Source organism: Emydura macquarii, unplaced genomic scaffold (assembly GCF_026122565.2).
Source record: "Emydura macquarii macquarii isolate MOO-44397 ecotype Brisbane River unplaced genomic scaffold, CSIRO-AGI_Emac_v2 contig_1876, whole genome shotgun sequence".
Taxonomy (NCBI): domain Eukaryota; kingdom Metazoa; phylum Chordata; order Testudines; family Chelidae; genus Emydura; species Emydura macquarii.
The window spans coordinates 20161221-20174947 of NW_027132013.1; the positions used below are offsets into that span (position 1 = coordinate 20161221).

Genomic DNA, 13727 nt, shown 5'->3' on the forward strand with positions numbered 1-13727 from the left:
CTAATTTCAGGCTACATGCATTTTAAAGATTGAAGCAAAACATTTAAATGTCAATTTAAACATGTAGAATCCCTTTTTTTTTAATTAATTGTTGGTGAAAACTATGGATTGAAAACCCTGGAGACTGATGTCCTCCATTAATCCCCAGAGCAGCTGTAGCACAGGTAGAAAAAGCATCAGAGACCCATGCTTCTTCACCCATGTGCCCCAACCCTGATCTTAGTAGGGCCCACCTCTACAGGTAAGAGCAGTGTTAAATCTCCATATCTATTTAATCCTTGGCTTCTCTACTGAGACTGCCAAAAAATGGAATCAAGAAGCACTAAGTGTAGCAGGAGTGGTGGTGAATTGTTTGTTAGAGGTGTTCATATGGACACTTATCTAAAACTGGCTTGAGACCATCAAATTCATTTAGCAATGGCTCCCAAACAGTTTCACAAGGCACAGGACTGCCATCTTCCTACATGGAAACTACAGGTATTTAGAGGCCTAGGACCTGCTGCGGGGACAGGAAGCCTCTGAGTGTTGTGAGGGATGGACCAAAGGCTGATATTTGGCTTTAGACATCTAAATATCATCCAAAGAATAGGTCCTCTGAATCCCAATACCATCCAAATCCAAATATCATCCTATTCACCCATTCTTAATAGCAACACTGGGTAACCCCATTCACGTCTAACTTAGCTGCTATTTTATTCTAGTTCTTATTGGCTAATAGCTACTTTTCTTCAGTCTTCACTAAGAGGAGTAATGTCCTCAGGTGGTTTAGGGCCTTCTAACAGTTATCAATAGAAGGGTGACACAAAGCAGATTTATGAGGGAGCACATCACAAGGCTATAATCAGAATATATTCAAATCAACTGGACATAGTAATATTTACCCTAGAGAGCTCAAGGGGTCAGTAGAAGTACTATTGGGGCCATTGCTAATGTTTTTGAGAACAAAAAAAGACAGGTGAGGTCTCATAGGCTAGGCAAAGAGCAAACATAATGCCCGATCTTGCAGGCCTTGCTCCAGCAAACCTCCCACTGAAATCAATAGGAAGTTTCCTGAAGGGAAGATGGCAGGAGAAGGCCAATTTTAAAGATGTGGGGAAAGGAGGCAGGGAAGCACAGATGAGCAAATCTACTTTCAATTATTGGCAAGTTGTTGGAACAATTAATAAAGCAGTTACTATGTAAGAACATACAGGAAAATATGGTGATAAATAGAGAGCAACAAAGGTTTGCAAAAAACAAGTCATGCCACAGCAATGTAATATGTTAGGCTGGGATATTCAAAAGTGCTTATGGGAGTTAGGTGCTCAGCTCCCATTGAAATTCAGTGGAAGCTGGGTGCCTTAACTCCCTTACGCTACTTGAAAATCCCAGCCTAATAGGATAAGTTTAGTGGACAAAGGTAATGAAGAGGACAAGGTGTATCCTGACATTTGATACTGTGCTACATGACACACAAGAAAATTAGAGGAATGCTGATGAGATCAAACTACAATGAATTGAAGGTAGAGGCGGTTTTTTTTTTTTTGGTTTTTTTTTAAATCTAATTGAGAGTAAATATTAATAGTTCAATGCCAAGCTCAAAATATTCACCAAGGGCCACATTTACACCAGTATTTAGGCACCAAAGGATGGGCACCTAATGGGATTTTCAAAAGCAAATTGAAGTCAGGTTGATCCTAGTGATTGAAGCACTAGTCTAGGACTTGAAAGACCTGGGTCCACTTCCTAGTTCTATCTCAGACTTACTGTGTGACCCTGGGCACTTATTCTGTGCCACAGTTCCCAGCTGTAAAATGAGGATAACAGCACTTCCCTACTTCATAGGGGCATTGTGAGGATAAACATATCAAAGACTGTGAAGTGCTCAGATACTATGGCAAAAATCCCTCTACGTGCCTATCTGCATCTTTAAGCATCTAAACACTTTTGAAAAATTGGCCCTAAACTCTTGTAAGAGTCCATTCTGGGTTCAGTACTAGTCTATATTTCTATTATTGATGTGGCAGATGGAGTGGAGAATACAAGAATCACATGTGCAGAGGACCAATTACTGGGAAAGATCACAGACATTTGGGAAAATAACAAAAATGTACAGCATGAGCCTGATAGATTTGAGAGATGGGTTGAAATCAATGATTTGATTAATAACTATGAGATCCAATAAAGACAAATGTAACATATTTCAAGTAAGACATATTACTAAAATGAAGAAATTGAAGCTGGAGGATAACCAGCTGGGGTAGTAGAAGCTAACATGGAGAAGGACCAGGAGGTTATAATGGGTAATATATTAAATATGAAGACTATTTGAATGAGGCAGTGGAGAAAGACACTTTGTTTGAGATCTTTAAATCATGAGTGAACATAGCACTGGAGAATACAACCTTGCACTGGCAAAGAGATGGACTAACTAACCTAATAAGTCTATTGCCTCTCTAGCTTTCACAACATGTGCACATAAGGAAAATGCTATATTAGGAGTATTACGGGTAAAACAAGATAGCAAAAATAGTTATTGATCCTAACACCTATCTTCTGTTCTAGTTCAGCCTTCCACTGTGAGCTATGTTTAGTTTTGGCCATGACACTGTAAAAAAGACAGACAAATTGGAGAGAGTTCAAAGAATAGGAAAAGCTTGATAAGAGATCTGAAGGAGAGACATAAGTGTCTTCAGATACAGAAAAGGATAGTATAAAGGAGACAAGAAACAATTATTCGCATTAGGCATCAAGAAGAGAATACTAAGTGATGGGTGTAAGTTCACAGCAGAGAAAATTCAGGTTAAATATTTGGAGAAACCTGATAATTAAAAGGACAGTTGGGGCAACAGAACAAGCTTCCACAGAAGAATCACCATTACTAGGGATATTCAAGGCTGGATCAGTCACCAGTCCATCGGGGATGGTAGCAAAAATTAAACCAGGTCTGCCATTGTGAAGGGGATGGACTAAAAGACTCACTTAGGATCCCAGCCTCAAAGAGTCTAAGTACAAAGGATGCTTTATAAAGTAAGCTGTCTTAATCAAATACACTACAGAGAGAGGAAGAGCTACACAGAGATGAGGATAAACAGTGAGACAGTATATAGAGAGAAAATGCTTGACAAAGTTACATGTAACAACTCCTTTTATAGAAACAGAAAAGGGAAGCCCCACATGTGAAGAAAGAGTAGAGGAAAAGAAAAATGGAATTTAAAAGAAGATGCAAGTAAGTATATTTGCAGATTAGTTACAGTGAGGGTAGGGAAAGGAATAGAAGGAGGCAAAAGAGTGTGGAGAGCAAAACATTAAGGATATGTCTACATTGCCGCTGGAAGCATGCTTCCCAGCACAGGTAGACAGACATGCTCTGGCTGTGCTCGACCTACCACACTAAAAATAGCTGTGTAGCTAGGAGTAGGACAGGTGGCAGCTTGGAATAGCCACCTGAGAACAAACCTGCCACCGCCTGTGCAGCCTCTGGCTGCAGTGCTGTTTTTAGTGAGCTAGCTCAAGCAGCGCTAGCATCAGTCTGTCTACCCATGCTGGAAATCATGCTCTCAGTTGCAGTGTAGACATACCCAAAGAAGTGTCTAGATGACAGCACAGGTGGACAACTTCAGACAGAAGGAACAACTCCTCATCTGGTTCAGAAGCTAGAGTAGTTCACAGTTTTTTGCTCCAGAACCCAAGCTATGAAACTCCATATAATATTGATGAAGTTTTGCCAGAGTGAAGATGTGTGATTTTCAAAGACAGCCAAATCATGCATAAGAAATAAGTGATGGGACCTCTCTGGCTGGTGGATCCCACAGGGCAACATTTATGACCATATGTCATCAATTCTCCTTTACTGCCATTCTTTCATTCATTCGAAACTTGTACCCTGTTGTTCATCTGAAGTTGCTGTACTAGGAGCTCTCCAGCCTTCCCTGGGCTATATTGGGTCTGTCTTCTAGCATGGTTTTGTACCTTGGCACCTACCTATGGCCATGCATCCAGGCTCTCTCTGGTCTATCTCCGAGTTATGTATTCAGGCTGTGTTTGCAAGCAGCAGTACAAGTTCTTGCCTATAGCCTACCTACATGGTCTCCTCTTGGACCTGCTCTCCAAGCCCCTTTTCAAAGGTATCTGGTAGAGCTAGTCAAAAAGGTTCTGATGGACCAGTTTGCCATTAAAAATGCTGATTCAATTAAACAGAAACTTTTCCCGGAAACATATCAATGTTGTTGTTTTTTATGGGAAATTATCAAAACATTTAGTTTCAACTTTTATGTTATATTAGAATGTAATATAAAAGTCAATATATAATGTGGTATAGCTAGTCAGAATGAAATATTTCGATAAGGTTAAAACAAAATTTTAATTTCACAAAAAATTCCACGTTTTCAACTTTTCATCTCGATTTGGGACAAAACCAAATTTTGCAGTCTCGGAATTTCCCAAGGGTCAGAAATTCCATTCTTCAAGCAGTTCTAGTTTCTGGCCAGCCAACTGGACAAGATCCACTCAGGTGGCATGTAACCAATTACCTGTCCCCGCTTGATCAGGGCTTCTGTGTAATAGCATTCCCATCCTCCAGTGGAAAGAGTCAGCAAAAAGTCAGAGGTAAGAGGTTAATCCAGACTCAGGGGTTAGTTCTTCACAGCCAGGCTGCTAACACATGGATAGGGGCTTTGCACAGCCCTTTATGTAAGTACTGACAACTGTTGAAGTATATACTGTTTCCTATAAAAGCATAGTTTAATAAATGGGGAAGTAGAGCCGGGTAAATTCCTCAAAGAATTTTCTGTGACTATATCCTTTAAATAAATAAATAAATAAATATTTCAATTCAGTTCTGTTTGTGCTCCTTTTGTATTCACTTTCCACAAACATTGAAGCAAACAAATTTACTGGCAGGCATGTTCGCAGAAACAGAAAATGTGGAGTGAAAATTAGAGAATATACAGGAAAAGCAAATTCTGGACTCATGAAGGTAATTATTCACACCACTAATGTGATTCTAAGAATAATGGGATAGGAAACAGAAATGATACTCTGTGATTTGCATGTTGCCATCTAAAACTAACCAATCTAGCCATTAATTTGTACATTGAATATTGGGAATGAACTTCTTCCAAATAATGTACAGAACAAGATATAGTTGTAGAAAATATTTGGCAAATAATTTTGAAGAAATCAATTTTAAAAAATTTTAAACTGTTTGCTTACAATTCATTTACAGAAAAGGGGTCTAAATTTGTCAAATAAAATATTCACTACAAATTATTTATATAAATGCTAATGGATATTAAAAGAGAGGGGAAGATGACAATTACACAAGAAAGAGGCACTATAGATGGAGCAATGCTCTCTTTGTTCTCCCATAGTAATGTAAAAGAGTTCTGTTACCTATAACAACCTTCTTTTAGCCATCTCTCTTGGATAAGAAACGGTCATTGGATATCATCTAGATTCCTAGAAAATGTCTTCTGGTTCCCAGTTCTGATTATATGTTTCTTAAAAATGAAATATTTCAGCCAAAGGGAGTGGGAATGGTTTATTTTTCAAAACCAAATAGTAAATTTGTGTTCTAAAATGTAAACCAAGAATTAGAGTTGGGCAAAATTACATCAGTAAAATGTGTACCATAACCGTGGCTTCAGCTCAGATTTCTGTTGCCTGCTTTGATATCTTTGATGGGTCCTATATTATCTGTGAATCACCTCTGTGCATGTCAGTAAGGTGCCTGGGTGATCCGGCAGCGAAGTTAAATCATTTGCACTCTCACTAGGGAAGTGGGAGTGACCAGAAAGAGTCACAATATGTTCAAAATGCCCATAATCCACCGACGTGTTATTATATGTGGGAGCATTTCCAAGAAAGGTGATCTAGACAACCTCCCCACACACATCCACCCCCACTGAAAGGCTCAGGATTTCAAACAGAAAATATGTTTTGGACTTTGGGACAATCTTTAGAAGAGGAAATTTCAACCCTCCAACATAAAGACAGATCCTTAAATATAAACCTGCAGAGGTGTCCCCCATCCTCCAACCCTAACGAGCTCCTCTCCTGTGATCAAGTTATACTCATGTGCAGCCATACTAGGCACCATTCTGCTCATTCATATGCAAGGCTTTACTTTCTTCCTCCCAAATCAATTGCACCATGAAGGAACTCTATCCCTAGAGTTCCCATAAGATTTGCATTGCCAGAGCAAGACACTTGGGATGTCAATCACAGCACTGTACAAGGATCAATCAACCTCACCATGAAAGAGCATGGCTGGATTGGGGAGAATAAACCTTTCATCTCACATCTATGTTCCAGATGTCTTCATTTAAAAAAACCCTTATGGATTCATAGATGGCTACTGTGATTATTGGTCTTTTGGGGTTGGAAGAGTTGGAAGGCTGGAGGCAGAGAGAAGTGGGCATACCAACTCACCCCAAACCCCAGCAAAAACTTTTGGAACTGTGAAGTGAAGACAGTCACTTCTCCTCCAGATTCTATTAGCTTTAAGAGAGATAAGGTGGGTGAGGTAATATCTTTTATTGGACCAACTTCTCTGATAAGGATATTACCTCACCTACCTTGTCTTTCTAATATCCTGGGACCAACTTGGCTACAACAACGTTCTATTAGAACATAAGAATGGCCATACTGGATCAGATCAATGATCCATCTAGGCCAATATCCTGTCTTCCGATGGTGGCCAATGCCAGGTGCTTCAGAGTGAAAGAATGGAACAGTAATCATCAAGTGATCCATCCCATCAGCCATTCTCAGACCCTGACAAATAGCAATCCCTGCCTATCCTGGCTGATAGCCAGTAATGGACCTATCCTCCATGAACTTATCTAGTTCTATTTTGAACCCCGTTATAGTCTTGGCCTTCACAATATCCTCTGGCAAGGAGTTCCACAGGTTGATGATGAACTGTATGAAGAAATACTTCCTTTTGCTCATTTTAAACCTGCTGCCTATTAATTTCATTTGGTGACCCCTAGTTTTTGTGTTATGAGAAGAAGTAAATAACACTTCCTTTTTTACTTTCTCCACACCAGTCATGATTTTATAGGCCTCTATCATGTCTCCCCTTAGTCCTCTTCTTTTCCAAGCTGAAAAGTCCCAATCTTATTAATCTCTCCTCATGTGGAAGCTTTTCCATATCCTGATCATTTTAGTTGCCCTTTTCTGTATCTTTTCCAATTCCAATATATCTTTTTTGAGATGGGGCAACCAGATCTGTATGCAGTATTCAAGATGTGGACATACCATGGACGTATATGATATTTTCTATCTTATTATCTATCCCTTTCCTACTGATTCCCAACATTCTGTTAGCTTTTTTGACTGCCTCTGCACATTGAGTGGGTGTTTTCAGAAAACTATCCACAATGACTCCAAGATCTCTTTCTTGAGTGATAATAGCTAATTTAGACCCCATCATTTTATATGTATAGTTGAGATTATGTTTTCCAATGTGCATTACTTTGCATTTATCAACATTGAATTTCATCTGCCATTTTGTTGCCCACTCACCCAGTTTTGTGAGATCCCACTGTAACTCTTCGCAGTCTGCTTTGGACTTAACTATCTTGAGTAGTTTTGTATTATCTGCAAATTTTGTCACCTCATTATTTATCCTTTCTTCCAGATCTTTTATGAATATGTTGAACAGTACCAGTCTCGGTACAGATTGGTAGGGGACATTACTATTTACCTCTCTCCATTCTAAAAACTGACCATTTATTCCTACCGTTTGTTTCATATCTTTTAACCAGCTACTGATCCAGGAGAGGACCTTCCCTCTTATCCCGTGGCCACTTACTGTGTTTATCAGCTTTTGTTAGTTGGCACTTTCTGTGATAAGTGGTATTTGACAGCATAAATTCTAATTTCACCCTAGGCATTGAAGTGGGAGCATATCCTAAAGACAGGGGTTTGGCCCAGGATGTCACTCACTGAATAAGATCTATTGAAGTGAGAAAGAGAATTGAAAAGATGAAGAAAAATGCCAGTGGATAGATCCTAGGTATAAAAAGAATTCATATTGTGCCAAACCCTGGGGTTCTTCCTCACAGTCTGACCCTGGCACCCTGGCTTGTTTTCAGTTATGCCTTACTTCACATGCAGTGCCACGGGAACCCATCGTACAGTCAGCTACTATTCGGAGTGAGTCAGGGTTCATCTACATAGCAAATTAAGATGTGACAGTAGGGTGGTTAGGCATATCCATGCTAGCTTTAATCTAGCTAGCTAGGGTAACTATAGTGAAGACAGGGCAGCACAAACATCAATGCTGGCTAGCCCCCTGAGCTGCGTACCTAGAATCCCTGGCAGGCTGTTACTGGGGCAGCTAGCTCATGCTGAAGCCTGTGCCACCACATATACACTGCTGTTGTTACTTGAGCTAGCTAGATGAATGCCTGCATGGGTATGCTACATCCCATGCTACAATCACACCTTCCTTTGCTGTGGACTTGTACCCTAAAAGTGACAGAATTGGGCAGTCGGGTTTTAATCAGTGCTTGCTGAGGCACAGATCCCACTGATGTCCATAAGAGTTTTGCCTAAATGAGGGCTGAGAGAGCCAAGATTTAGAGATTTAGCCCATTGAGATTAAAAAAAGGATTGAAAGAAAGGGAATCACACACACACAAAAAAAAGGTAAGTGATACACAAAGGTGAAGTACCTTTGCTGGAGATTTTTGAATTGAACTTTTGTTTGTAACTATCTGAAACAGAGAAAGAGATAGAGGGTGAATCTTACTTGGGGGGGGGGGAGAGTTAAGGCAGAGACACCACAAAGAGCGAGAGAGATTGACAGAGAGGGCATGAGAGGTGAGTTATTACAGCACCAAGGGAAGTGGAGTCTTGCTGAGGATTTCACTTTTTCCTTCATGCAAAAACACCAACAGCAGCAGCAGGTAGATGACATGCAAATCAGAGAGCAGCTGGAAAGGAGAAGATGAAGCCCTGATTGCATATGAGCTCGCTGGACCAGGCCAGAAACAGAGTTGGTGGTCTGGGTGCTACTTACTGTCACAAACGTAAGGTTTGTCATGGTCATCCTGGGAGGCAGCGTCGTTTCTTCTCCTGCCACCTCCAGATCCCCGAGCCTGCAATGAGAATAAGGATGTTAACGCCATTCCAGTGCCCCTCACAGCGTTCAACTTTCCCCATCAAATATAAATTATGGACTAACTGTATCCTTGATTTCAGCAGTTACATCATTGTAACCAGATGGATGGGGACCTTCCTTTTCTAAAACACATTGTATATTTATTGAGCTTTCAATGTGGCAGAACTCCCTTAGAACATATATCCCTAACTGATTAGTCACAGCACTATAATGATTCCTGCCTCACTGCCACTGCATATTCAGTCAAGGTATTGTCACACAATCACAGGAGGTGGTGTTCAGATGTTGAGCCTAATCAACGAATGAATGAATGGGAGGGTATAAATCCATTTGTGACTAGAAGAAACGCTGCTGTGAAATCAGTCTGAAAACAAGTCCAAAATATTATGAGGTACAAGTATGATTCTTTTCTTTTAATATTTTAAAGTATATTTTGTGCTGATGAAAAGTGCCCAACAGCCCAGGGGACTGAAGTCCTTGGTTTATCCATAAAGCACTGCCTTGCATATGTGCACCAGTGCTGATCTGAACTCCGGGGATAAGAATGGAGTTTGGTGTCAATGCCATTGAATACATACCATTCTCAACTGAGAATGCCAACTTGTGGACCAGTTACAATGGTGGTGGTTGTGATTTGGACATTGGGAACTGAACCCAGTCCCCCCCACACAAATTATTTCATGTATGCAAATCATGGACAGTCTTTAAATGGTAATAACTTTGAGCCTGAACTCTATTTGAACTAGTCATCTCAAGGCAGAAGGTTACATAGCCATTTGCTAATACTCTGAGCCACTGAGCTCTCAGGCAAAAGCAACACAACTCAGTTGTTTCTGTCTTCCCAATAGATAAGCCCTTGGCTCCTCCTTTCCCTGCTGAAGCTAACTGCCTTTAATCCCTTTGCTTTTTGTTTGAGAGAATATGAAATTGAAGCAGCATTAGCAGGCAGAGCTGAAGATGCTGCAGAGATTTAGAAAATAGTATGTGTCCCAAATACTAAAGGGCTCTATGGGCTAACCCTTTGTATCACCTCAATGTACACTGAACAGCACAATAAGTTAACTGAGTTGCATGCCATCATTGGTCTGAAGACAAGGCACGAGGGACAGTTTTACAATGATATACCATTGGTAGATTATGAAGACAGCACAGGATAAAATGAACTCCGTCCCATTGGGTTGCTCAAGTCTCCAAAACAAACAAATCCTCTTAAGCACTTGGAATGGAGTAGGAATAACCTGTCCTCATTGCAATCCTTGAGGAAAGGGACAGATTTGTGACTGAATGGATGGGGTGGATTCCATTAGATATGATCAATACAGTTTTGCCTCCTGCAGACAGAGTTCAAAGCCGGGCACTATATTCTGACAAGTGTGTGATTTCCTCAAGTGAGTCAAATGTAAATCAAATGAAATACAGTGGGGCACAAACTCCTTATAGTAAGTACAAATACAACCTTCATGGAAGCTGATGTGCATGCAGGAGCCAAGATTTGTAAGAGTAAATTAAAGGGTGAGTCTACACTGAAAAGTGATTCTGTAGCAAGTGCTTCATGTGATCTATATTTATTGTCTCTCAATGATTCAATATTAAATGTGCTCAGTTTCCAAATAAAAGATATTTTTTCCTGACTGTCAGTTCCACAAACTCACCCTACCCTCTGAGTTCCTTGGTTCCTTCCTCTCTCAGCACAAGCTAAATCAGGCCTGTAATGACACCTGTGCAACCCCATTTTCTTCAATGGATTAGCACAGATGTAACTGATTGGAGCTTAAACAATTTATGCACAGACTAAGATCCAGCCCGCTGCCCAGGATAGTAGCATTGGTTCTGCAGGGCTAACAGGAATAAAAGAGTAGTAAAGACTTATTGTTGTCACTAGTTAATAGTATGACTCTGAATATACACGGGGTGTAGATCTGTGGAGTAAGGAGGTGTTATTTTAACATAATCACTTTTCAGAATAGAATGACAATTTAAGATCCATCACTTAGCATTTCACAGCCAGCTGTTTCCCTTCAAACCGTTCTTTACAGACACACAAGTGTAAAGCATTCATGACATGACTGCACATACTCTTTTTCATGAACTGAACATGGGGAGATTTTCAGATCAAGTCAGTGTCTTTCAATAGGACATGGCTCCTAAATCCCTTAGCTGATTTTGAAACTGTTCCCCTGGTATGTACTTGAAGACCATATGTACTGTACATGTGCAGCTGCATTGCTTTTATGTTTCTTAACAAACTTCATGCCCCAGCTTCTTCCACATTTTTTCCATCCAACAAAGATTTTAAAAACCTCTCTCTCTCTGTATCCATCTCCTTGGCCTTCAGTCTCTTTCCTAGCACTTCCATTATTTCAGAGCTAGCCTTAGGGGGCCAGAAAACCATGCAGTCACCCCAGAGGCACAAAACTGAGTGCCACGTGAATGCTGTCAGTGCTTCAATCTGTTGGATTCAGTCATCCACAGCTGCCTTCATTCTCCTGCCGGCATGCAGCAGGGACTAGGATACTTGATGTATGAAGCCTGGAAGCCTCAGCAGAGCAGCCTTGAAGCAGCTGAACGGAGCCAAACAGAGAGGGTAGCCAGAGGGACAGATGTTGGTTCCAGAATTAAAAATAAAACCCTGCTGTAGGAAAAGAAAGGGACATGTAGAATTTGGAATGTCCAGAGCAATAATTCTGCTGCATTGATCCTGCGTCACTGCCTTCAGTCCTCATTTGTTTTCCAAATGCCAAAAGGTTTATGGGCTAAATTTTGCAGAATCGAGTTTCCTTCTGCATGTCCTCTCCCATTTGTCTACCAGTCTTTAAAAATACCCCCATCGCTCCTTTTTGGGCCAGAAAGTGCAGTCCTTTTTTAGGTTCAGCTTTCAAGTCTCCTCAATTTTGAACCCTTTGTCCTAGTTCCTATGTCAGGTTGGACACTTCATCAGGAACAGGGCATTTCAAAGGAGGACTTCGGTGGAGCTATACCAATTTACACCAGCTGACGATATGGCCCTACATTTTAAAGTACTTATTCTGGTTTGGTTCAACATGCTGACTTCACTCAACTAAAAGTTTATTGCATTTGGAGTTCTTTCTCCCCTCTGCACTCTCATCACTGTGAGAAGTCACAGTCACCAGTAGGAATCACTAACATAGCAAGGGCAAGAGATTCTACTGTGGCAGCTTGCACTGTGCCTGACCTTAATAAGCAGCTCTAGAACCAAAAGCAAGATATACATGTATACTTCAAGGTGGATGATAATAATAATTAAACACTCCCAACCCCCAGAGATTCTTTTATTTATAATGGTAGAGCTAAAGCGTTAGTATTGTTTTCATATAGCATCCTGGAGCGGGCAGTATAGCACTGCATGTAACAATGACATCAGGGCGTTGCTTGTATGGTTTGAGAATGCATAGAAATGAATGCCAGAGAATATAATTCTCCTTTCTTGACCTGAATATCTTTTTCTTTACCCATTTTCTCCTTCATTTACAATAACAGGCATGCCCAAATTCTATGGCAGGAACTTTATTAGGAATGACCCATATAGCTGAAGGATTAGCGATAACTATTGTTAAGGTTGTATAAGTGTATCCATTCTAACCAAAGTTCATATAATTTTCTGAAACGTACACTTTTCTGGCTAACATTTTCCAGGTTTGGGTTTCTGTTTAAGGCTATATTTAAAAAAAAAAAAAAAACCATTAAAGAAAGGTTGTGCCACACTGTTCAGCTAATTTTGTGAGAGTGAAAATACACTTTTCCAATTATTACCAAAAAAAAAAAAAAAAAAAGTATTTTGATCTTTATTCAAAGAGTCTGAGCACCACGAAAGGTGAATAGGAGCTGGAAGCTGAAATAATGGAACAACTACAGAGGGTTTGATGCACAAGCACATTATGAGTGTCGTTTCAAGCCGTTCTTCTTATTTTTTTAATTTTATTTTTATCTCTTTTTATCTCAAAATATCCTCCAAGCATAGCAAAAGTCATGTTCAGAGGCTCTGAGCACCTGCAACTCCCACTGCAGTCAATGCAAGTGCCCAGCAACTCTGAGAATCATGCTCATTTTCATTTCGGGGGGGCTAATTTTGGGGATCTACTTTTGAAAATTTTGACTCCAGGTTTTAAAATTGTGATCTTCTTACTTAGCTCACATACTGCTGAATCTGTGAGAGGATATGCAGGAAACTAAGGGGATGCTGTCTCCTGAGGGTGAAATCCCACCTCATTTAAATCAAGGAGAGTTTTGCCACTGATTTCTATTGAGCCAGGATTTCACCCTTCCACCTCTGGCTTTCACTCTGAGCAACGTAGAGAAATGTATTTAAACAGGTAAACAAAAAAACCCAGAAAATCAAAGATGACTTTTTTTTGCCTGATGGGACTTCAAATATTTTTTGCATTTATCATTTTTACTAAGGAATAGTATTTCAAGGTCAGGGGATTGTAATAACAGAATAATAATAATAATGGTTATTATATTTTACTTTAAAAATAAAAATACATCATTATAATAAATTTGCTCTATTTTCTCAGTCTCCCACGAGTCTTATTTTTTAGTAGTTGGCAGAAATAAACTGAAAACATGAGAAAACATGTAAATAATCACTGACAGT

The 13727-nt window shown here is 40.0% G+C and overlaps 1 protein-coding gene across 1 annotated transcript in view; it reads right to left on the minus strand.

The window, feature by feature from the left end:
* Positions 1-13727, minus strand: part of DPF3 (double PHD fingers 3) — a 105446-nt gene that overhangs the window by 52878 nt on the left and 38841 nt on the right. Inside the window, exon 6 of the mRNA XM_067558113.1 lies at positions 9011-9089. Coding sequence (XP_067414214.1) covers positions 9011-9089 — 79 coding nt within the window. The remainder of the gene's footprint in view (positions 1-9010; positions 9090-13727) is intronic.